We start from the raw sequence: 24,721 nt of genomic DNA on the forward strand, positions 1-24,721 counted from the left end.
ATCTTCGAATCTTGCTGTTTGAGAAAGTTGCATAACATTCTCAGAGACTCATCCCATCCTGCTTACAATCTTTTTGGACTGTTGCCTACTGGCAGAAGATACAGAACAATTAAAACTCGGACCACATGTTTTCTGAATAGTTTTTATCCCAGAGCTATAATTGCACTCAACAATGAACTAAAGGGCCACCATCAGTGAGCTGTTGGACAGCATTACTTGGTCTGTTGTGTGGATGTTTGGGTGGTTTAGGGGTGGGGAATTGTGGTGGGTGGGAGTGTGTTTGGGGATTGTTATATGTGTTGGACCAGGTCTTTGGGTGTTAAGTGAATTTTGTTGTATGGGTATACGTACAATGACAATAAAGTTATTATTATTATTCATTGCGGTGGAACAACTTGCCTCTAGAAGTTGTGAATGATCCGACACTGGAAATTTTTAAGAAGAGGTTGGACAACCATTTGTCTGAAGTGGTATAGGATTTCCTGCCTGAGCGGTGGGTTGGACTATAAGACCTCCAAGGTCCCTTCCAATTCTGCTATGGTATGCTATGGTATGCTATGCTATGCTGTGCTATTCCCTTCTTTACTGTGCAAATAGGCTGTATCCAGTAACTATTGAGTTGAAATTGCTAAATAAATCTCTTACGTGTACTTTTGACAGTCTTTCACAATCTAACATTTTCTATACATAACCCATCATCTCCCATTGTGACTGAAGGGGCCAAGGAATTATAGACGTACAGGTAGTCCTTGACTTACAACTACAGTTGGAATTTTGGTCACTAAGGGATACAGCCATTAAGCAAGCCATCATATGATTGGCCCCAATGTTTATAATTTTTACTGCGCTTGTTAAGTGAATCAAACTTGTCCCATTGACTTCGCTTGGCAGAAGCTGGCTGGGAAGGTCCCAAATTGTGATCATGTGCTTCAAACCATCATTCAGCAAATATTGAGGACTACTTGCATTCCAGCTTCCCTTGCGGGGTCAGTATCTTGGGAAGAACAGGATATTTTCCATAAGGCCACAAATAGTTCAATATGATTTGAAGTTTTCCTGAATCCCAAGGCATATATGTCATAAATGCCAAAAGAGGACAGGTCTATGAAGATTCTCAGTCATCTAAGTCATGGTTGTCCCAAAAATGCTTTTTCAGGAGGCAACTGGACTTCATATTTTGTTTTGTTTTTAATTTTGAAGACATTTTGCTTCTCATCCAAAAAGCTTCTTCAGCTCTGCCTGGATGGTGGGGAATGGAAGGATTTATATTCCTTGCAGACAGCTGGTCACTTGCATTCTTTTTAGAGAGTCATTGAGGCCACTTGGAGGTTTATCTGTGTCCTCAAAGTCACCTGAGTAGTGCAAATGAGTGTGGAGCCTTCTTGGCTGCAGGATGTTTTCTGCCCTGTGTCCTGCAGGCTGTTGGGGATGAGTCCATCCTGCCTGTATCTCAAACTGAAATGCAAAATGGTTCCTGTAATCTGGTTTTTTTCCCCCCTGGAAATTCATACTCCTGCACCATTCAAAGGGTGTTCATCCCAAAGTGCATAGCTAAGTCTGTGGAGATTCTCAGTCATCCAGGCCCAAAGGTGCTTTTTTAGGAGACAGCTGGATTTTCTTGTTTTTTTTCTTTTGAAGATGTTTCACATCTCAGCTTGTTTTTTCTTCTGAAGACGTTTCGCTTGTCAGCTGAAGAAGCTTCTTGGATGAAAAGTGAAACGTCTTCAAAATAACAACAACAAGAAGAAAGTCCTGACAAAAGAGGACAAGGTATATGGCATGAAAGATGACAAATTATATATTAGTGTAGGCAACAAGATAATGTTGGGTATTAGTTTGTCCACACGTATTTCCCTTGGCCTCTGCCAGGACTCATTCCCAGGTTATTTTGGAAATTCTTTTAATTTAGATAAGAAACAGATAAGCTTCAAAATAAAGTGCCACCATCCTTTAGCTCCGCATAAGACCCAATGGCACTTTTATAAAATCAAAATGATGGACGGCTAAAACCATGGCTGAAATAAGCTGCATCTAATGTTGGCATCATCTTGTTTTCTAATTCTAGGTCTGTTTTGATAGTCAATATTAGCGATGGCCATTTTGTGACAGCATGTCCAGCATTCTTGCAACCTTCCCATTATTTTTTTTTTAAAAAAAGACAGGCACAAGGAAATCCATAGTTTTATTCATTTTATCCATTCACAATGACTTACATTTTTAACAAACTAAGAATGAAAGAAAATGATAAAAAGCATCGATGTCTTTGGCAACTTATGGTCTCCTCAGGAACTGAATGCTTTAGCTCCTGTTCTCCATCCCGGCATACAAACCAGGGGTTAGCAATGACAAATGAGGTTTTATCAAAAGGATGGGGATTGCAGGTAGTCCTTGAAATATGACTGTAATGGAGCCTGCCCATCATGATGGTAAGTTGTAATGGTTGTAAAACATTACCGATCTGATTTTGTTATTTTTTTGGGTGGTGGTCATTGTGTAAACACAGTGGTCATAAGTGCATACCCATTGTGGTGCAGTTTTGCTGGAAACCTTAAAAAGAAGTCACATCACTGTGGGACATTGCAAACAGCTCTAAATGTGGCCGTGTTGCCAAACGCCTAAACTCAGGTCACATGACCACAAAGGGGTGGCGACATTCAGAACTTCAGATCTGCATGTAAGTTCCTCTCCTTTTCAGATTGGTTGTAACTTCAAATGGTTGCTAAGCAACCAGTTGTAAGTCAAGGACTACCTATATTAGCTTTCCAGATATTTCTAAACTGCAGTTCTCAATACTTTTCACCATTGTTCCTACTGCCTGAGACTGTAGTCAATCAGACAGCTTTTCCACAATCCTCAATTGATTTCACAAGTTCTGTAAGATAACTGAAGAAGGCTTAGCTTCTACAGCTTTTTCAGGACATAATTCAATGGTGAAATCCATTTTTTTTTTACTACCGGTTCTGTGGGCGTGGCTTGGCGGGCATGGTATTGCAAAATCTCCATTCCCACCCCACTCTGGGGCCAGCCAGAGGTGGTATTTGCCAGTTCTCCGCTACTGGTTCTCCGAACTGCTCAAAATTTCTGCTACCGGTTCTCCAGAACCTGTCACAACCTGCGGGATTTCACCCCTGACATAATTGTCTCATTTGTGTTATTTGTTTTTGCTTTAGTTGATATGCTGCCTCCTTAACCTGCATGTACAAATATTTCTAAGGATTGTTGGATTCTTTAGTGTGAGATTTTATCATATGCTTTTAAATTTCCAAATACACAAATTTTATTGCCATCCTTGAAACATTGCTGTAATTTTATACGTATTTTGCTAAGACCTATGGTTGCATATACATGTTTCAAATACAAAAATTACAATGTTAATCTATCCTAGTGCCTGCTAAATATTTTGGACCAAAAGTCTCATTATTATTAGTCCAATTGGTCACCTATCAATTGACAATGCTAAGAATAAGATCTCCGATTGAGTGAAGCTGGCTATTAAATCACTGTCATCTACCTGTTTAATAGATATCAAACTACAGATTTCTGTTCTCTTCCAACCCTCATGCTTTTGATAGATTTTAGACTTTAAAAAATGTGGAACAATGATGTGCCCTTTGCCTTCTTCCCAGGTGGTTTTGGAAAGTCCTCGTTGCAAGCTAGCACCATTTTGTATGTTTTCAGAAGGCCATCATACTGCATTCACAGCTATCCTCTACTACCAGCATGGCTTAAAAACCAGCTCTGTGTTTTCCTCCCCTCCCTTTTTTTCCTGGATCATTATAATTCTTTAAATTTTCAGATTGCTTCACTTTCAAAGGAAGAAAGGTTCACATGTGCCACATCAATTTAATTACTCTGTTTTATTCCACGATGAGGTTACCATGTTTTTTTTTTAATTATCATTTAAAACTGAAGCTAAGACACAAATTGTTAATATTGTGATTTAAACAATATAGACAAAAGGGAAATTGTGAAATCGCTCCAACAAGATTAATTTGGTTAGGACTTATGGTGATCAGCATTAAAAAGTAATTCTGAAAGAGCTGCAAATAGGCTAAGCAACAAATAGTAGAGCTGGCCTTCACAAGGGCTCTGGAAGATGGAGAGTCTGGGAGTAACTCTGTAGTAGAAAATCAAGTGAGTAAAAAATGTACAGAAGTGTAAGAATTTCCTAAGGGTGCCTGAAATAGTAGTCTCAGAGCAAGTTTTCCTTGTAGATTAGTTCTCAAATTAATAGAATGCAGTCAGGAGGACCATCTACCTACAGACTGTTGGGATTATCTGGCTGGAATCCTCTGCAGACTTTGAATCCATCCTGAACAACGGGCTCTATGTCATATTATTGCACAGCTATGGCAGTCCAGGCGGCTGTTACGTATAAGTTGGGTTGACAAAATCAGAAATGAGGAAGTGATAAGCCGCCTGGGAAAGCTAAGGGAAATCATCAAAACCATAAAAAAGCGAAAGTTAGAATATTTTGGACATGTGATGTGACACCCAGAAAAATACAGCATACTTCACTTAAACCTCCAAAGAAAGATTGAAGGCAAATGAGGTCCAGGCAGAAGAAGAACATCATGGCTTCAAAATCTAAGGGACTGGTTTGGACAAAACTCAACAGCACTTTTTCATGCGGCTGTGGATAAAAACAGGATCGCCAACATCCAATGATGGATATGGTACAAGAAGAAGATTGCAGTTCCCAACCATAGTTTAGTGACAGACATTTGGAGGTTCATCCTTCCTGCCACCAGTTATCAGGACCTCAAAGATCCAAGGTTACACGCTAAGTTGGACAGATCAATGGTCTGTTTGGTTTAGGGAAATTTTGTACGCTCTTGCCCTGATAATACTTTAGAGTCAAAATCTAGATGAGCATCACTCCTACAAAAGATAGAACAGGTGGATGGTGGGAATACCCATATCCACAATAACTATGTAACAAGGAAACTGGCCTGATGTAATGAAAGATAATTTAGGATATACAGTATTCTGGAAACAAGCATCATATAATAAAAGGACACCCTATAAAAACCCACCCAAGAATGAAAGATTCTAAAAAGAATATGTTTCCAAGCCCAATCCACCAGTGTCAAACCTTCCTCTTGAAAACTAACATTTCCCCACCCTAAGTGCTCTCTTTTGGTTGAGGGTAAGACCACAAAAATAGTTGATCTGTTAGCCTAGTTGGCAAGTAGCTTACAGGGAGGTAAAAGAGTTTGGCATCCCAACCAGCTGAGTAGCGGAAGCGAGGATGCACAGCAGTCAATGCATGTTCCATGCAGTCGGTAACCAGATGAAGTTTAGTATTGCAGTTGGCTTGCAACTTAGAGGTTCCTTCCATCACTACCGAAAGAGAGATGGGGAAAAAATGAAATAAGAATACATTTGTTCTTCACGAAATATAAATTAGAACCACCCTAAGCTCTCATTTAACAATCCTGTATACAAATGGCCCAGGCCATACCTATTCTTTACAACTATAACTTTTGCTCATTACAAATTTAGGTGCCTGAAATTAATATCCTGAGAAGGGTGGGTTTCGTTTATAAAATAGTCAATGTGGTAAGAATGCATTCAACCAGAAATAATGCTCAGGGTTACAGCGTAATTCGAATATATAGAAGACTTTCTGTAGATATGTGGCTCACTGTACCAAATGCATTGGCCCCAAGAAGATCGATCTCTTTCATCCAATAAACAGGGGAGGTTCTAACTAAGTAACTTCCACCCAGGCATACATCATGGCCACAGCTGCTTAGTAATTGGTGTGTTCCAAACCTCCAGGAGTTCCCAAAGAAAGCTAGGATACTTCAGAAAACTAGGATAGTTCATATAAGTTAGTTATTAGAAAACAAATATCAAACGTTCCAAAACTGTGTGTAATTTTTGATACATAAGACAGAATCTAGACACAGAGGGCAAGCAGATACAGACATCTATACCAGCAAAACATTTTTCATGGAACTAATTTGATTCAGCTTCATATGCTCCTTATATGAGTCATATGGTTATTATGTCCTTCTTTCTTACAATTTCCCCCTAATATTATGGACATGGAGGACAACATATTTATTTTGGAATCCAGCTGAACAAAGTTAATGTTTGCACCCATTGTTCTGATTATTAAAATATTTTATTCAAGTTTCTGGCCCTTATCATTGCAAGGATAGGTATGACATTCTTCAGGTGGTTTCCAACAGGGTTTTTGAAGCCTACATATAAAGATAGTCCTCAATTTACATCCAAAGTGACTTACAGTCAGATCCAGAAATATTGGGACATCGACACAATTCTAACATCTTTGGCTCTATACACCACCACAATGGAGTTGGAATGAAACAAACACAATGTGCTTTAACTGCAGACTGTCAGCTTTAATTTGAGGGTATGTACATCCAACTCAGGTGAACGGTGTAGGACTAACAGCAGTTTGCATATGTGCCTCCCACTTGTTAAAGGACTAAAGGTAATGGGACAGAATAATAATCATAAATCAAACTTTCCCTTCTTAATACTTGGTTGCAAATCCTTTGCAGTCAATCACAGCCTGAAGTCTGGAATGCATAGACATCACCAGACGCTGGGTTTCATCCCTGGTGATGCTCTGCCAGGCCTCTACTGCAACTATCTTCAGTTCCTGCTTGTTCTTGGGGCATTTTCCCTTCAGTTTTGTCTTCAGCAAGTGAAATGCATGCTCAATGGGATTCAGGTCAGGTGATTGACTTGGCCATTGCATAACATTCCACTTCTGTCCCTTCAAAAACTCTTTGGTTGCTTTTGCAGTATGCTTTGGGTCATTGTCCATCTGCACTGTGAAGCGCCGTCCAATGAGTTCTGCAGCATTTGGCTGAATGTGAGCAGATAATATTGTCCGAAACACTTCAGAATTCATCCTGCTGCTTTTGTCAGCAGTCACATCATCAATAAATACAAGAGAATCAGTTCCATTGGCAGCCATACATGCCCACGCCATGACACTACCACCACCATGCTTCACTGATGAGGTGGTATGCTTAGGATCATGAGCAGTTCCTTCTCCATACTCTTCTCTTCCCATCACTCTGGTACAAGTTGATCTTGGTCTCATCTGTCCATAGGATCTTGTTCCAGAATTGTGAAGGCTTTGTTAGATGTTGTTTGGCAAACTCTAATCTGGCCTTCCTGTTTTTGAGGCTCACCAATGGTTTACATCTTGTGGTGAACCCTCTGTATTCACTCTGGTGAAGTCTTCTCTTGATTGTTGACTTTGACACACATACACCTACCTCCTGGAGAGTGTTCTTGATCTGGCCAACTGTTGTGAAGAGTGTTTTCTTCACCAGGGAAAGAATTCTTCGGTCTTCCACCACAGTTGTTTTCTGTGGTCTCCCGGGTCTTTTGGTGTTGCTGAGCTCACCCTTGCATTCCTTCTTTTTGAGAATGTTCCAAATAGTTGTTTTGGCCACGCCTAATGTTCTTGCTATCTCTCTGATGGGTTTATTTTGTTTCTTCAGCCTAATGATGGCTTGCTTCACTGATAGTGACAGCTCTTTGGATCTCATCTTGAGAGTTGACAGCAACAGATTCCAAATGCAAATAGCACACTTGAAATGAACTCTGGGCCTTTTATCTGCACATTGTAATTGGGGTAATGAGGGAATATCACACACCTGGCCATGGAACAGCTGAGAAGCCAACTGTCCCATTACCTTTGGTCCCTTAACAAGTGGGAGGCACATATGCAAACTGCTGTAAGTCCTACACCGTTCACCTGAGTTGGATGTACATACCCTCAAATTAAAGCTGACAGTCTGCAGTTAAAACACATTGTGTTTGTTTCATTCCAACTCCATTGTGGTGGTGTATAGAGCCAAAGATGTTAGAATTGTGTCGATGTCCCAATATTTCTGGACCTGACTGTATGACCTCTTTTCACTTTTTATGACTGCTGCAGCATTCACATGATCAAATTTAGGCACTTGGCATGTTTATGACAGTTGTACTGTCTCGGGGTGATATGATCACCGGGGTGGCACAGTGGTTAGAGTGCAGTACTGCAGGCTACTTCTGCTGACTGCCGGCTGACTGCAGTTCGGCAGTTCGAGTTTCAACGGCTCAAGGTTGACTCAGCCTTCCATCCTTCTGAGCTGGGTAAAATGAGGACCCAGACTATTGGGGGCAGTATGCTGACTCTGTACACCACTTAGAGAGAGCTGTAAAGCACTGTGCTATTGCTATTGCCATGTATAATCTTTCCAGCTAGCTTCTGACAAGCAATGTCAATGGGATGGGGGGGGGGGGGGACTGATTCCCTTAACGACCTCTTGGCTCACTTAACAACTGAAGTGATTCACTTAACAACTGTGGCAAAAGTTTGTAAAATGGGGCAACAGTCACTCACCACATGCTCCACTTAGCCACTGAAATTTTGGTCCATAAGTCGAGGACAATCTGTACATAAACTCACATACTACTGTATAGAACAGGTAATGAGTAGTGCTACCTACTAAGGGATCTGCAACCTTAAACACTTAAACAAGAGCCATTTAGACCCATTTCCCAAAGAAACGAAAACACCGGGAGCCACAAAACCTGGGTGGGTGTGGCCAACTCAACGTAACTCCCACCCAGTCACATGAACCCCCAAGCCATGCCCACCCAGGTTTTGTGGCTCCTGGTGTTTTCTGTGGAAAATATCTCTCTCTCTCTCTCTCTCTCTCTCTCCCTCCCTCCCTCCTTCCCTCCCTGACATCAGATTTGAGAAAATAGGAGAACCTCACTCACGTGATTTATAGTAATCCTCTCCATACGCTTCCTTGGTTTCTTCTGGAAGACGCTCCCAGAGGTTCCTGAAGTTCTGGTGCAAGATTTTTTCATTGGTGATTGCAGTTTGGAAGTAACCTGGCTCTATTATGCAGACTTTCACTCCAAAGGGGGAGAGTTCAAGCCTGAAAAAAAATTAATATTACCTACCGCAGGTTCTGGAAGATAATTATGGCTGTGACATCTTGAAAAAAATGCGGGAGCATGGACAAAAGGAAAGAACGGGGAGTAAAAGAAAGGGGAAAGGGAAAAATACAAAAAGGAGAAAGTACAAATTCTACATTCTGTATGAAAAAGTATTATAAATATTATTTATTATTAATAAATATTATTAATATTAATAAATATTATTAACCTCCCCAAAGAAAGCATGGGAAATAATGTTAAGGCTCTTCTATACACTACGCTTCTACAGCACATAATATAATTCTTTGTACTTGAAAGTAAAAAGTCTGTGTTATAGAAGTACAGGTAGTCCTCTACTTACAACAGTTCATTTAGTGACCGTTCAAAGTTACAATGGTACTAAAAAAATGACTTATGTCAGTTTTTCACAGTTAAGAATTTTGAAGCATTCCCATGATCATGCAATCAAAATTCAGATGCTTGGCAACTGGTTCATACTTATGACTGTTATGGTTCATACTTATGACCGCAAGTATGGTTATACAGTATGAACGTAACTGGTTCATACTTATGACCGTATGTCCCAAGGTCATGGGATCCCCTTTTGCGACCTTCTAACAAGCAAAGTCAATGGGGAAGCTAGATTCATTTAACAACTAGGTTACTAACTTACCAACTGTAGTGATTCACTTAACAAATGTGCCAAGAAAGATTGTAAATGGGGGCAAAACTCACTTAACAAATATCTCACTTAACAAGAGAAATTTTGGGTACAATTGTGGTCACAAGTCGAGGACAACCTATATGTGGTGTTAGACGAATGGGAAGTATGAAAAAGGATGCTTGGTGAAATGATGAAACAAAAGTGACTGTGAATGAGGGATGGGGAGAAAAAAATGGAGGACAAGAGAAAAAAATGTGACAAAGAATATACTAGAGGAGTTAGGAATAGCCCAGGATAAGAGAGGTAGAGAAAATGCAGAATGATTATGACAGATATAAAAACATGTTGTGGAAGTAGGGGAAGAAAGGATAGGATGCAACAAATACAAATCTGAAAAGTGAATAGCAAAAGTTAGGTTTGATGGGGGAAATGGAAGTTATATCTATACAGAAAGAAACTGGAACACGTCAATTATTTTAGGTGCCGTGCTAGAATATTTACTGTTCTTCTGTCAACTCTATTATATGGAAGTGAGAATTGGATATACTGTAATATAATACATAAAAATGTAAAAATGCAGTAGGAATTATCTTAAATACCCCATCCCTACTATTGTATCTTGGTATGTATGCATGCATGGGTATGTCTATATAGTAAAGCAAGAAGAGAGGGCCCTTTTTTAAAAAAACAATTTTTATCTTATTTATACAGTTTATAGGCTGCCTGATTCCTATCTCTGAGTAACTTACAATTGAAACTTTAAAAAAAAAAATTACAAAAGAAAAAAAAAATAATGAACAGCCCAAAAACAATATAAAACCAAAAACTTTATCAAATAGGGGCTCAACTTTCACTTTGCCCAGCCTGGGAGAACAACCAGGCCTTTAATAACATCCCCCAGGTGGGAACCATCTAGATCTCTAGGGGGATATAAATCCAGAGGGGAGGCATGACCCATTGTGAAAGAACAGATTGCTTAAGAAAATTGCAGGCACCTGTGCCACCTTAACAAAGAAGGCCTGCTTCCTGCAATATGACACTACTAGATTAATGGCATCCATACCATGTTCCCTCTGGCCAATCTCGCCAAACAGGCAGAAGAAAACTAGAGACAGGTGGTCACTCGAATAACTAGGCCCTACGCCAGTGGTGGATTTCAAATTTGTTTACTACCAGTTCTGTAGGCATGGCTTGGTGGGCGTGGCTTGGTGGGCATGGCAGGGGAAGGATACTGCAAAATCCCCATTTCCTAACGATCAGCTGGGACTCGGGAGGCAGAGAATAGATGGGGGTGGGGCCAGTCAGAGGTGGTATTTACCGGTTCTCCGAACTATTCAAAATTTCCACTACTGGTTCTCCAGAACTGGTCAGAACCTGCTGAATACCACCTCTGCCCTACGCCATGGTGGGCTTTATGGGTGATAACTATGAGTTGGTGGCAGTTGTGGCTAGAAGAGCCTTTGCACAATTTTGTTTTGTGCACCAGTTGTGCCTTTTCCTGGATTTGAAGTTCCCATGCTCAGTCCTTCAAGCCCTGGTCATCTCACACTTGGACTTCTGCTGGTGCAGAACACAGCTGCATGGGCAATTCTTGGGGCCCCTAGCTTGGCTCATGTTATACCACTATTCCATGAGATACACTGACTGTCAGTTTGCTTCCGCATCCAATTCAAGGTGTTGGTTATCACCTTTAAAGCCCTTCATGGCATGGGTCCAAGATATCTTGAGAAACTGGCTCACCCCAATGGCATTAGCTTGCCCCAGCTGTCCAGATAGAAGGAGCATACTGTGAGCCCCGTCAGCCAAGAAATTTTGGCTGGTGGATTCCAGAAGAGTCTTTTCTGCCATGGCTCCTGAACATCATGCCCCCCCAAGGTCAGATCTGCTCCCACCCTTTTGGCCTTCTGAAAGTCCTTGAAGATGTGGCTATGCCAATTATCCTGGGGCCCAATGGGACTGTGGCAAGTTGGAGGTGTCTAATGAAGTGGAGAACGTTACACCTCCTCCTGTGTGCACTTTGCTCCCTCCCTCTCCATCCTGCTTAGTTTTATTTTAATTGAAATTTTATTTCAATTAAAATGAAACTAAGATCTTGATTGTTTTAATGTTTTACACTGCATTTCATTCAATATCTATAAGTTGCCTACAGTCGTCTTTGGAGAGACAGGCAACATACAAGTTTGATAGATGATAGACACAGACAGACAGACAGACAGGCAGAGATAGGGAGATAGAGATAGATAGATAGATAGATAGATAGATAGATAGATAGATAGATAGATAGATAGATAGATGATAGATAGATAGATAGATAGATAGATAGATAGATAGATAGATAGATATTATTATTATTATTTATTTTATTATTTATTAAATTTTTATACCGCCCCCTCTCCCGAAGGACTCGGGGCGGTGAACAGCCAGAATTAAAAACACACAATACAAATATTAAAATACATTAAAAAAATTAAATTATCTTAGGCTTCTCCAATTTAAAACCCCATTACCCATAAAATTCACCCAATTAAAAATTTTTAACCCAGCCCGGCTTGCTGAAATAAAAAAGTCTTCAGGGCCCGGTGGAAGGTCCGGAGGTCCGGGATTAGTCGTATCCCTGGGGGTAGCTCATTCCAGAGGGCGGGTGCCCCCACAGAGAAGGCTCTTCCCCGGGGGGTCACCAGCCGACATTGCCTGACAGACGGCACCCTGAGGAGACCCTCTCTGTGGGAGATAGATAGAAGATAAATGGATGGATGGATAGATGGATGGATGGATGGATGGATGGATGGATAGATGATGGATGGATGGATGGATGGATGGATGGATGGATGGATGGATGGATGGATAGATGATGGATGGATGGATGGATGGATGGATGGATGGATGAATAGATAGATAGATAGATAGATAGATAGATAGATAGATAGGACCGACCGACAGACCGACCAGGATTATGAATTGTACCTGGAAGTCAAATGTTAACCACTGCAGCTCCTGAAGTGATGGTGTCATGTGGGCATAATGAGCCATGCTCATCACTGCCCATGTTGGTCCCTTCCGCACCAGCTGGTGCTTCCAGGTGATCATCAAGAGAAGCCCACATGAAGTGCATTTCAGTAGTCCATTTGTACAGTGACTAAGGCAAGAGTGATTACCTGAAGAGCCTCCCAATCCAGGAGAGGGCGCACAAGATACACAGTGCAAAGGCTCTCTTTGCACATACTTCTATGAGTATTGAATGCATATGGATAAAAAGAGTGAGCAGTATGAAACAAGTACACCGAGATAGCTTGATCATATAAAGATGACTTTCTATCATGAAGATTTTTTTAACAGTCTGGCTTACAGTTCTGAGATTTCTTGACAAGTCTCCATTCAAATATTACCCAACTCTGTCCTGGTTAGATTTTGAGCTCATCCAAGATCCAATATTTAGTTTCCAGTTAAAAACAATAGCTATATTTGATTTGATTTATTTGATTTATTTAAATTTGTACACCGCCCTTCTCCCGAAGGACTCAGGGCGGTGAACAGCCCTGTTCAAGATATATGAATATATCTTATTCTTTTGGCTAAAAACAACATTCATCAAAGAGAGGGAAATCATTTATACAAACTTTGTTTTGACTTCCCTCTTTCCTTTTTAAATTTGTTTCATTATTCTTGGTGTTTAGTTTATTTTTTATTTATTTTTAAAACTTATATGTCCCTTAGAATTCAGGCTACAGGCTTAAAATGGCAGGTCTGAATATATTTTTTTCCCCTCGGTGCTTTGCAGACTGCAGACTGAAAAAGTCTGCAGACTGCAGATTTTCTGTCGAGTATTTGCAAGCCATTGGCACATGTGTCATATAGACACCAGTGGAGGCAGAGAGTATCTCCACCCCTATGTGGAAAGGAGAGGCTTACCCTGAGTATAAAACCCCCTCCAACTTTTTCCACCCTGCTCTCTCTCTCTCTCTCCGTCTCTTCTTGCGTTTGGTCCTCATGAGACTTGATCTCTGATCAGGGTACATAGTTTGTACAGAGTTTGTACAGAGTTAATATGATTTATTATATGAATAAATACATTTAAGACATTTATTCACGCATCTGCCTCTGAACTCTTCTATGCTCTTCGGTGTTTCTATGATCCCAACTCCACATTTTCTAGTCTCTAATTCTTCTTTTTAATTTAAACTCTGCTTGTTTCAGATAGGCTGAATAATAAGTTAACTCATTAATAATTGATAACAAACATTCAATAAAAGTCCAAGAAGGACTCTGAAGCAAGATCAGTGCAAAGGTTTTCTATTTTCTGTTTCCACCTAAGCAGCCTGATGCCTCAAAACAGACCAAACCAGAAATGAATTTTGCATCCTCATGCTTGTGTTGCACAACAGCTGTTCTTTCAAAATATCTCACCTTAGATACTGGTGGCAATACTGAACCGCAAGGGCTAGTAGCCATGTATTCATTTAATTTCTTCTAAAAGTTGTTCATGCCGGTGATTATTACTACACCTTGTACTAAAATATTTCCTTATCTCTTCCTTGTTTAAATGCAGCAGTCAGATAACAAACCTCCAGATATTTTGGAGGTGAACTAATTTTCAGAAAGAGTAATGCAAATTTAGAGCAAGGGTGGGGAATCTTGTTCATCTGCCCGATTCCCTTGGGGGTATTGTCTAAATGGTTCTTGCTTGTCTTGCTTGTCTGCATGTTCCCAGGGAGTCATTTGTGGGTTTGAGTCTACAATAGTGGGATAACTCTAAAATTTAAATAGGCCAGCTCTGTCTTTTTTTTTCTTTCCCCTCCCCCCCAGCCAAGGGCCCAGACCAGAGGTGGTATTCAGCAGGTTCTGACCAGTTCTGGAGAACCGGTAGTGGGAATTTTGAGTAGTTAGGAGATCCGGTAAATACCACCTCTGACTGGCCACGCCTCTATCTATTCTTTTCCTCCTGAGTCTCAGCTGATATGGAGGAAATGGGGATTTTGCAGTAACCTTCCCCTGGAGTGGGGTGGGAATGGATATTTTACAGTAACCTTCCCCTGGAGTGGGGTGGGAATGGAGATTTTACAGTATCCTTCCCCTGGAGTGGGGTGGGAATGGAGATTTTACAGTATTCTTCCCCTGTCACGCCCACCAAGCCACACCACGCCACCAAGCCACACCCACAGAACTGGTAGTAAAAATGTTGAATCCCACCACTGACCCAGACTTGTCCAACCTGGTTCCCCCCCATGCATAGGGCTTTACCTCTTATAACTCTGACCAGCATGGGCTTGAGGGTTAGAATTGTGGGAAGCCAAGGCAAATGCATCTGGAGGAGATCAGACTGGGAAAGACCAAATTAATTCAAGCTGTGCAAATTTAAAATCTCACAAGGGATTAGCTATTCACACTGTGCTAACCATAAGGGGTTTTGTTTGGAACTCATTGTGAGGCATGAATTCAGTCACTGTAGGTTGTAATGTCATGTCTGGGAGCCTTGATGGAGGGGGTCATTTTTTTTTTAATGTAGCCCTCCAATTGCATTTTTAACAATTGCACACACACACAAAAATTCTGCCCTGTCATAGTTATGACAAGTAAGGCAGTTGCTAATCAATTAAGCACTCCAGTGATCAGCTCCCATCTTGGCTTGTAAAACAAGGGCTATGGCATTGCAACGAACATTTTATAGTGACCAGAACGGACAAGATTGCTAATACTACAAATATGGTTTTGCAAATAAAAAACCATCTATGCTGGGGAATTACTCGGTTTTAGAAAAGCATGTGCTTGAAGCAGGTAGAAAGCTGGAGAGAAAAGCAGGGGTATTCTGTGTGAACTATTTCTATATTTTGGATAGAAATGGGTGACAGGCATCTGTTTCAATGGGAATAAGTTGTTGGCGCTGGAACCCAGAACTTTTGGGAGAAATCGACATTTACGATGCTGTGTTAACGTCATTTTTCAGAATGTATGCATTTGTGTATATTTAATAAAGTTTTACCTGCAGGCACAGGTAGTACTCGATGTACAGCCATAATTGAGTCTGGGATTATGGCTGTAAATTGTGTCGGTCGTTAAACAGGTCACCAGATGACTGAACCCGATTCTACAACCTTTTTTGTCGTGGTCATTAAGTCACCATAGTTATTAAGTGAAGACACCACTTGTTCAGTGAATGCATTGTCTGCAATGGTGTTTTTTTTTTTTTTTGTCAGAAACCAGAAGTGCTGCTTTCCAGCAAAAAAGTCATAAATTGCGGTCATGTGATTGCAGGACAATGGAAACAGCTGTAGATGCAGGCCAGTTGCTGAATGGAGTCACGTGTGTCTATGTGTCTGTGTGTGTGTGTATGTGCACGCGCCATCAGAACTTCAAATCCAGGTTGTAAGTAACCTTGGACAGGTCTGCCACAAAGGGTTCTACCTGTATTCGACTTTGTTTTTTAGCCAGCAAGATTTACACTGATGTTTTATGTTTGTTATGCCTCTCCCATGTACCTGGATCTAACTGTCAGTTCTTTTGAAGGACAGCTCACTCAGTTTTACTCACAAATCAGTCTCCTTGCACTTGCAAAGGTTTAACTCAATTTAATTTTCTGTTGGATTACAGTTCAAAACTTTTTCTTCTTTTAGCCTGAGCCAAACATCCATGAGTCACACACTCTGTTACTATTAGCAGAGGAGTTTCAACATGGCGATGGCCAAACATTCTTATTACAGTAATTAATAATTATCAATCATCTGTTTATGTACCAATTTTTCTCTTACTGTAACATTTTTTTTTAAAAAAATAAAGCAATTGGGACATGTGTGATGTGTCAGGAGGGGGGGTATCAAAATCCCTGGCTGGAACATAAAAGTTTGCCCAGCAGTTTCGAATGTTGGTACTTATAAAAGTAGGGTCCATGTTTGGATTGTAGACATTGTATTTAACTTTGGTGCTAAATGAGAAAATTGATCGGTCTGCAGTTACACTAGTGTTGTATCCTGCAACACTTCTGTAAACTAACACTTATTACTGCGACAGTGGCTTTTGTATTCTGAAATGCATCTGTTTTATGAAAGAATTCACCCCACCATCCTAGAAACATTTGAATTTTTGCCAATACTGTTAACAGAAAACAGCACTTACCTGAGACTATCAGAGAAAGATTCCACCCCATATTTTGAAGGACAGTAGCCTCCGCCAAAAAGACTTAATCGGCCCATTATGCTGGCAATGTTGACAATACGTCCCTTGGCTCTTCTCAACAATGGTAACATATGTAACGTCACATCAATCACCCCAAGTAGATTGATATCTATGACTTTCTTGAAGTCCTCCTTGGTGAGCCACTCATTTGGGGCAGTCGGGATAGAAACACCGGCATTATTTACCAATCCCCAAAGTCCTAATGAGAAGAAGAAAAACAGGGGACATCAACTAAGTGATAAGAGGTCTCTACAACAGCACCTCTCTGGAATACCTTCTCTCGTTATACGTTAGGCAAGCCAATCTTGTTCTTGAAACATGTGAAGAAGACAGCTTAGAGATCTAATAGCAATAGCACTTAAGACTTATATACCGCTTCACAGTGCTTTACAGCCCTCTCTTAAGCAGTTTACAGAGTGGGCCTATTGCCCCCCAACAATCTGGGTCATTTTACCAACCTCGGAAGGGTGGAAGGCTGAGTCAACCTTGAGCCGGTGAGGATTGAACTGCCGAACTGCTGGCAGCCGGCAGTCAGCAGAAGTAGCCTGCAGTACTGCCTTTTAACCACTGCGCCACCATGGCTCTAAGACATCCGTACAGTATCCATGAAAACAGAACAAAATTAAGTAACTGATAAATATTTCTTTCTCCTCCAACATCCTCCACTTTGTTATATCAAAACATTGGAGTTCATAAAAGTAAGGGGGAAAAGGACAGCTCAAACAAATCTAACTAATATTATCTCAGGGGTCAAACGGTTAAGGTGTTGGGTGAGGACCCCGAAGGCCCATGTTAATAAACTGGATTTAGGTATGCAGGGTCCAATTCAGCTCTCAAGAACTGGGATTTATGGAAGCCTAATCTCAACTCACAGGCTTGGGAAGGTTAAGTAATATTTTTGATACCTCTCCCTAGTAAACAATAAGACACATTGCAATAAATATCTTGGTCACTTCTTTTAAAGTTATGTTTGCTTAAAAAGGATTAAGAGCATTTTGGTTTTGGCCATGTATTTTCCTTCTCATTAAAACCTGTTTGTAACTCAAGGTGGGGTACTCTTGAGCTTGCTTTCATTTTCCCTACAAGAATAACCCTTGACAAAGATTAGAGGAAAGTGACTGGCCCAAAGTCACAAAATGAGAATAAACTAGAATCTGGGCCTCCCTACTCTTAATCTTACATTTTAATCACATTGGTCCACTGGTGTGAACCGCACTGGTTCATACACGTCTCTGTTATGATTTCATGCAACAACCAATTTAAATATGATGGACATGTTTTTATTTGCCTTGGCATTTGATAGTTAATAACAAAATCTTTCCAGTACTTGTGGTCATTATTTGCAATGGTCTGTGGAAATATCCTTGAGAGACAGGAGGAGGAGGAGCTGCTGCTGCCAGGACAGTAGTTGCCAGGGTTCCGACAAATGCCCTAATTCAGGGGTGGGCAAATGTGGCTCTTTTACAACCTGTGGACTTCAACTCCCAGAATTCCTGAGACAGCCAAGCTTGGCTGTCTCAGGAATTCTGGGAGTTGAAGTTCACAGGTTATAAAAGAGCCACATTTGCCTACCCCTGCTCTAATTAAATCATGAGCCTTGAGCCATGGATGATTTGCAAGTTGACAATAGTCAGGTAAGAGACATCTCAGACCTCAGGAGAATGGAGATGTGGGACATGTCTTAGAAGAGACCCTCTCTAAGCCCTTGGAAAGTAAAGCCAAGGGGAAGAAATGTGCTTTCAATTCCATTATAGCAGCCTTCTATTGAAGGTAGTACTCAGTTTTGCAAGTCCATACAAATTGGGACAGTGTCCAAATATTGTCAGATCTGTCAATCTGATATATGCCTGGCATGACAAATACCCACTGCTGCTGGAAGTAGTAGTAGTATAGTTAGTCCTTGTTTAGCAACCACTGAATAGCTATAAATCTGGTTTAGTAGTTATGGCACCATATAAGAAACCACAAGATGTGAATTCTAGTCCTGATTTAGGTATGGAAACCAGCTGTATCACTCAGCTGTCTCTGAGGTCAATTCACCTCACAGAGTTGTGTGGGGAAAAGCAGAAAAGGTAGGAACATTAGGTACAGTATATTCAGTGTCTTCAGTCATTTATAAAAAATAATGAAGGCAGGATGAGAACTTGAAAAAAATTGAAATGGACAAGTTGATTGTTAAGTGAAGCAGTCACTAAGTGAGATCACCACTGCGCTTACGTTCTTACTTCAACTTTCCTTTGCTTTACAAACTTGTGAAAGTTGCAAATACAGGCTACAAAATTACTTTTTCATCATCATCATAACTGCAAATGGTTGCTATCCAAGGCAATCGCTACTATTGATAATAAAAATACTAACTGATGGGTAAACAGCTAGCATTGAATCTGGATGGGCAAGCAAAATCACTTCAGTATTTAAGTTGGTGTATTCTTTTCTGGATAAAACAAAGCTGGCCATATCAAAAGCCAGTGTATGTTAATGGATTTCCATGTATAATTTTTGAGGTTGGAAGGCCACCTTGGCCAAGATCATACCATAAATGCCATGACATAACAATTAACTGCTATACAATTACCATGAATCGAGGCAGGAAATGCTGGCTGCATTTAGTACTGAAGCCAGCAAATGTTAATAAAAAGTGAAGGCTAATCTTATGGGATGTATGTACTATATTTCAAGATTAGTGGGACAAGGGAAAAATTGAGCTTTCCTGATGTAGCTAACACATGGCTGTGTTGGTTGGAGCTGCATAGAACTTACACAACATCTGCATGGCCACGACAACCTGATTCAACCTGTGGTCAGGCATTCATATCTTTATTACCAATTGCAAGGTGCAATTACTACTTCCTGAAACCGCTTGTGAGAAGAAAGATCAGCGGCAGCCTCAGAAGACACAATGAGCAAGAACAAAATCGTATGTAGTGCAGGGCAAGCAACTTGCAGGGGGGTTCTGGACAACTCCCGTAAATGTTTGCCATCGTCTGTACTCAGGCTGATGGGAGTCTAAAACACCTGGAGCGTATTAGGGCAACCGTTCTGTCCAGTTTAGTACTGGTAATACTTGTCTCCGGTACATACTGTAATAATGAAGAGGGTTGCACAACGGTCACATTGCCCAATATATACAGAGTGGCAATGTGTAGAGATGAGATTAAAAGAAATGGACTTCAGACCTAGAGAAGCTAAGGTCAAAAGCTCCTGCTTAGTATCTTTTTTTTTTTTTTTTAATTTATCAGTTTCAGAGGCCTGTTGTCACAAAAAGTGGGGCAACTGGTCCAGAATGCGGCCGCGCGGGTGGTTATGGGCGCAACCCGTTGAGCCCGCATGACACCCCTCCTGCGCGAGCTGCACTGGCTCCCAGTGGTCTTCCGGGTGCGATTCAAGGTGTTGGTTACCACCTTTAAAGCGCTCCATGGCATAGGACCCGGGTACCTTCGAGACCGTCTTCTGCCACCAATAGCCTCCCACCGACCAGTCCGCTCCCACAGAGAGGGTCTCCTCAGGGTGCCATCAGCCAAGTTATGTCGGCTGGCGACACCCAGGGGGAGGGCCTTCTCTGTGGGAGCCCCAGCCCTGTGGAATGAACTGCCCCCGGAAATACGTAAGATCTCCGACCTCCGGGTGTTTCGTTGCGCATTGAAGACCCTGTTGTTCCGCCAGGCCGGGCTAGCAACATAATAATTTTAATTGGGGTATTTTAAATTTTTGGGGTTTTAATCCGGCCAAATTTATTTAATTATTTTAATTTTTAATCATTGTTGTGTCTTGTGTTTTTAAATTGGCTGTACACCGCCCTGAGTCCTTCAGGAGAAGGGCGGTATAGAAATAAAATTATTTATTTATTTATTTAACCCTTCTAAAAATTCACCCTAATTTACACAAGAAGACTATTATTCTATTTTTAGTCAAACCCTAAAAAAAACCCAAGACGGCCTGAATTCTGTGCCAACCTTTGTCTCCTACTTGGCTTTTCACCCATTCCGTTGCTTTGTCCAAATTTTCTGTGCTGTTGACGTCTACGAGATTGGTCTGCAACCGTTCTGAAGTGGCTTCTTTCAGTTTTTCTGCACCCTGCTGGGTGAGACAACCTGCCAAGACCCGAAGGCCTTTCGCATCCAACTGCCGAGCCAGGAGATTGCCAAATCCAGAGTCACAGCCAGTTATGAAGACATATTTTTCTGTCAGGTTTGGCAAAATCTGTTTTTCACGGTACCAACGGAACAGGAAATAGAACCCCAGCAAGGCCACCACATAGAACCACATGGTCTTCTAATATTTCTGTGGCTGGAAGAGAAGAACGTTACTGGAAACGTCAGATTATCGACCGAGCGGAGGGAGAGGAGGAGAGAATAATCCATAAACAATTATTTCTTGAATAAACCACATGCTTGGATTCACACAAGTTTTTTATTATTATTATTATTATTATTATTATTATTATTATTATTATTATTATTATTATTATTTTAATTTGATTTATATGCCGCCCTTCTCCGAAGACTCAGGGCGGCTTACAATTTATACTATAACTCAAGTTTTACAAACCAGAGTGGTTAAGAGTTCCCACTCTACCGCAAGCCAAGCAGCTGACGGTAATGTCATTATCTTTCAATGGTTTTTTTATCTGCTGTGTTTTTATAATGAATGATTTTAATGTTTTCATTGTTGTTATACTGTAAGTTGCCCAGAGTTATTGGATACGAGATTGGTGGCAAATAAAACAGATAGATAGACAGATAGACAGACAGACAGACAGACATAATAATGATGATAAATAAATGATGGTAGATAGAGATAATAATGATAGATAGAGATAGATAAATAGATAGATGATGATGATAGAGGTAGGTAGGTAGGTAGGTAGGTAGGTAGGTAGATAGATAGATAGATAGATAGATAGATAGATAGATAGATAGATAGAAAGAAAGAAAAGAGAGGAAGAGAGAGAGAGAGAGAGTTTCTTTGCTAATCTGACCTTGCATGGAAGAGAGTGAGCCATAACTTCAAAATCCCCAGCTGAAAGGTGACATTTGGCCAAGGATACACAAAGTCGACTTCAGCAAAGGACTTCTCCCTTGCTGAATTACATTGCTTTCTGTTATAAAGACCACCCCCCAAAAATGCTGTTATATTACTTTCCTACTTTAAAAAAAACCTTGAGAGATGATGCATGAATCTCTTCTCTCTCACACACACACACATGCATGCCTGCATGCCTACACACCCCAACACAACTACACATCCATCCACCACACCCATCACCACCACTTTATCCCAGTGGCTGTTCTGTAAAATCAGTGAAGCTAAAAAAGATGATTGTCCCAAAGCCATTCAATCAGGCTCAGGGCTAAATGGGGACTTTGAACTCAAGTCTTCTCAATTGAGGTCCAACACTGGTTTTTTGGAATAAACTCTTGATATAATTCTACTTATTAATAAAAAGCATAGCTGAGAAATTCTTCAGGATGCAGGAAACCTCAGCAGGCTTTGCTCTTCTGGTGGATTCCCAACTGCTTACATTATTGCCCAAACCAAGAGACAGCTGTCATTTAATCACCTTGACTGGCATTCTGTATAAATCTACCATATAACAGCGGCCATTTAATGACAAATATTGGCGCCGGAGTTAATAGCCCTTTTCTCTCCAAGGGAGAAGTAGGGCACAATTACGGTTGTAATTCACCTCCTAGCTGAACTCCACCATTCATTTGTAAATGGGTCAGCCATAATCGTGTAACGTCTTGTTTTACTCCCTTTGGGAATAAAACAAGACGATACTATCTTTGCAAACCAGATTGTTCAGCCATCTTCAATACACTGACCAAGGAAGCTGCAAATGTTATTCTAGGAAGGGATACATTTCCCTGCACCCAAATGCTTAAATAGGACAGCTGGTAATCACACTTTTTTTTTGGGGGGGGGGGGCATTATTGTTGCTGTTGAGGCAGTTGTGGAATCCTGGCAACTGCCTGAACAAGAAAAACTGCAAGTTATCTTGGCAAGATTTTCTGAAGTGAATTGCCCTTGCCTCTTTCTTAGGGCTGAGAAAGGAGTGAATGTCCCAAAGCGAACTTTGTGAACTAAGGTGGAACTAGAACTCCCAGCCTCCCAGTTTTTAGCCTGGTGCTTTTAACTACTCCACCAATTCAAAGGATCACAGGGCCTGAAAGATACTGACAGGGTTCATAATCTCAGAATCAGTTTGATATGAGAGCCAGTTGGGTCTAATGGGTGAAGGCATCAGGCTAAAAACCAGGAGATGGTGAGTTCTAATCCCACAAAAAGGGATGCAGTGGCTCAGTGGCTAAGACGCTGAGCTTGTCGATCGAAAGGTCGGCAGTTCAGCGGTTCAAATCCCTAGTGCCACGTAACGGGGTGAGCTCCCGTAACTTGTTCCATTTCTGCCATCCTAGCAGTTCGAAAGCACGTAAAAAATGCAAGTAGAAAAAATAGGGACCACTTTTGGCGGTAAGGTAACAGTGTTCCGTGCGCCTTATGACTTGCACATACATGCGAGGGGAACCTTTACCTTTAATCCCACTTTAAGGCGTGAAAGCTGCCAAAGTGAGTTTGAGCCACTCATTCTCTCTCAGCCCAACCCACCTCACAGGCTTGTTGTTGAAGAGAATTAGGCATATTTGCCACCTCACAGGCATTTGTAAAAAATAACAAAGCTGGGATAATAAATAACATTAAATAAACATAACCTTTTGTTAACTGAATGTCCTCCAGGGGGGCATCGAACGTCAAATCTCACTGGAATGACTGAAGGCTGGTTTAAAGTATGACATTCAACAGGCATTCCCAGATTCATTGCCTCAGCAGTTAAAAAGAAACTATTTACAAGGTCTGGGAATCCCTGAACAAAACCAAACCAAGGAGAGTTCAAGGTGGCATATGGTGGTTATCACCGTTCCTATTTTACCTTCACCAGCTGAGGTGGAAGTTTTGTGCTATGAGAAATAAATCAGGTGAAGGGAAGACTGGATATAAAACAAGTAAATGTGTGTGGGGGTGAACCCTAGGAGCTAAAAGACTTCTATTTGAGACCCTTTAATTAGAGTTTTAAGAAATTAACAAAACACTGACTTGAAGCATTAGTTAAAGCATTCTCCCCATTTTTCCAAAGTGAGCTCAGCTAACCTCAGCAGGATTGGGGTTTTTGGGGAGAGGCGGTTAAAGGGGAGACGAAAGAGACCAAGAATGGATTCAATATTTCATAAACCGTTTCAGGTTTACTCTACTTTGAAAATAAGCCGCCCTGTTCAATTTTACAAAAACGGACCACTTTTCGCCATTTCTTCTTAGCTAAAAAAAGAGGGGAGCCGACATACACCCAGCAATACCGCACCGTTTAAATCACCGTAAACCCCATAAAAGAAGTTACCTGTTCAAACGTCCCCTTGCTTAGCCGAAGCCACGACAAGCGCTTCAGGAACCGCGATCGTCTGACTTGTTTTTGCCGATTTCTTTGCATTGAAAAACTGAAACTAGGTGGAGTTTATTGCCCTCAGAGCCCGCCCACTCAACTGGAAAGGCAGGCAGGGATCTGAATGGGGATTCTGTCACTAACGTCTTGTGTGTAGCCTGTTGCCTACGGTAATTGTTTAAATAAACTATATTCATTACAGTAGGAGGAGAGACGCTAGAACAAAAGATGTGGCTGCAAGACCGATGAAGCCATTGTGCCGATTGGCCAACAGTAGAGATGTAAATGATTAAGTTTTGATAAGGCTGGACTGAATTTATATTTATATAATTTTAATTTTATCAATATAAAATGATTTACAGTTTGTATAATTTTAATTATAATTTATATTTATGTAGATTTATAAACCGAATGCAATTTATATAAACTTAAAATATATAACTAAAACAGAATACCAGTAAATAGCCCGAATCTACAAGTCAGGAAAGCCTAAGTCTCAGAATTTAGTAAGACTTGCAAAAAGAATTTAG

The 24,721-nt window shown here is 40.9% G+C and overlaps 1 protein-coding gene across 1 annotated transcript; it reads right to left on the minus strand.

The window, feature by feature from the left end:
• Positions 1 to 2,165: 2,165 nt before the first annotated feature.
• Positions 2,166 to 24,454, minus strand: LOC117666476 (retinol dehydrogenase 16-like). The gene is made up of 5 exons (XM_034419137.3): positions 24,150 to 24,454; positions 20,713 to 21,046; positions 16,700 to 16,958; positions 8,764 to 8,927; positions 2,166 to 5,343 (listed from the first exon to the last, which is right to left on the minus strand). Exons 2-5 carry the CDS (start codon positions 21,023 to 21,025, stop codon positions 5,126 to 5,128), a joined length of 954 nt encoding a protein of 317 aa, XP_034275028.2. The 5' UTR covers positions 21,026 to 21,046; positions 24,150 to 24,454; the 3' UTR covers positions 2,166 to 5,125.
• Positions 24,455 to 24,721: the final 267 nt, after the last annotated feature.

The sequence above is a fragment of the Pantherophis guttatus genome, chromosome 2 (assembly GCF_059756535.1).
Source record: "Pantherophis guttatus breed Tessera chromosome 2, ASM5975653v1, whole genome shotgun sequence".
Taxonomy (NCBI): Eukaryota; Metazoa; Chordata; class Lepidosauria; order Squamata; family Colubridae; genus Pantherophis; species Pantherophis guttatus.

What these genes read in the sequence shown, in the direction of transcription:
- LOC117666476 (XM_034419137.3), bottom strand. Translation starts at nt 21,025, where the DNA reads ATGTGGTTCTATGTGGTGGCCTTGCTGGGGTTCTATTTCCTGTTCCGT. An exon ending in AAGCCAAGTAGGAGACAAAG is followed by an intron (nt 16,959 to 20,712) that starts GTTGGCACAGAA and finishes TCTTCTCATTAG; the next exon opens with GACTTTGGGGATTGGTAAAT. An exon ending in TCTTTCTCTGATAGTCTCAG is followed by an intron (nt 8,928 to 16,699) that starts GTAAGTGCTGTT and finishes ATTTTTTTTCAG; the next exon opens with GCTTGAACTCTCCCCCTTTG.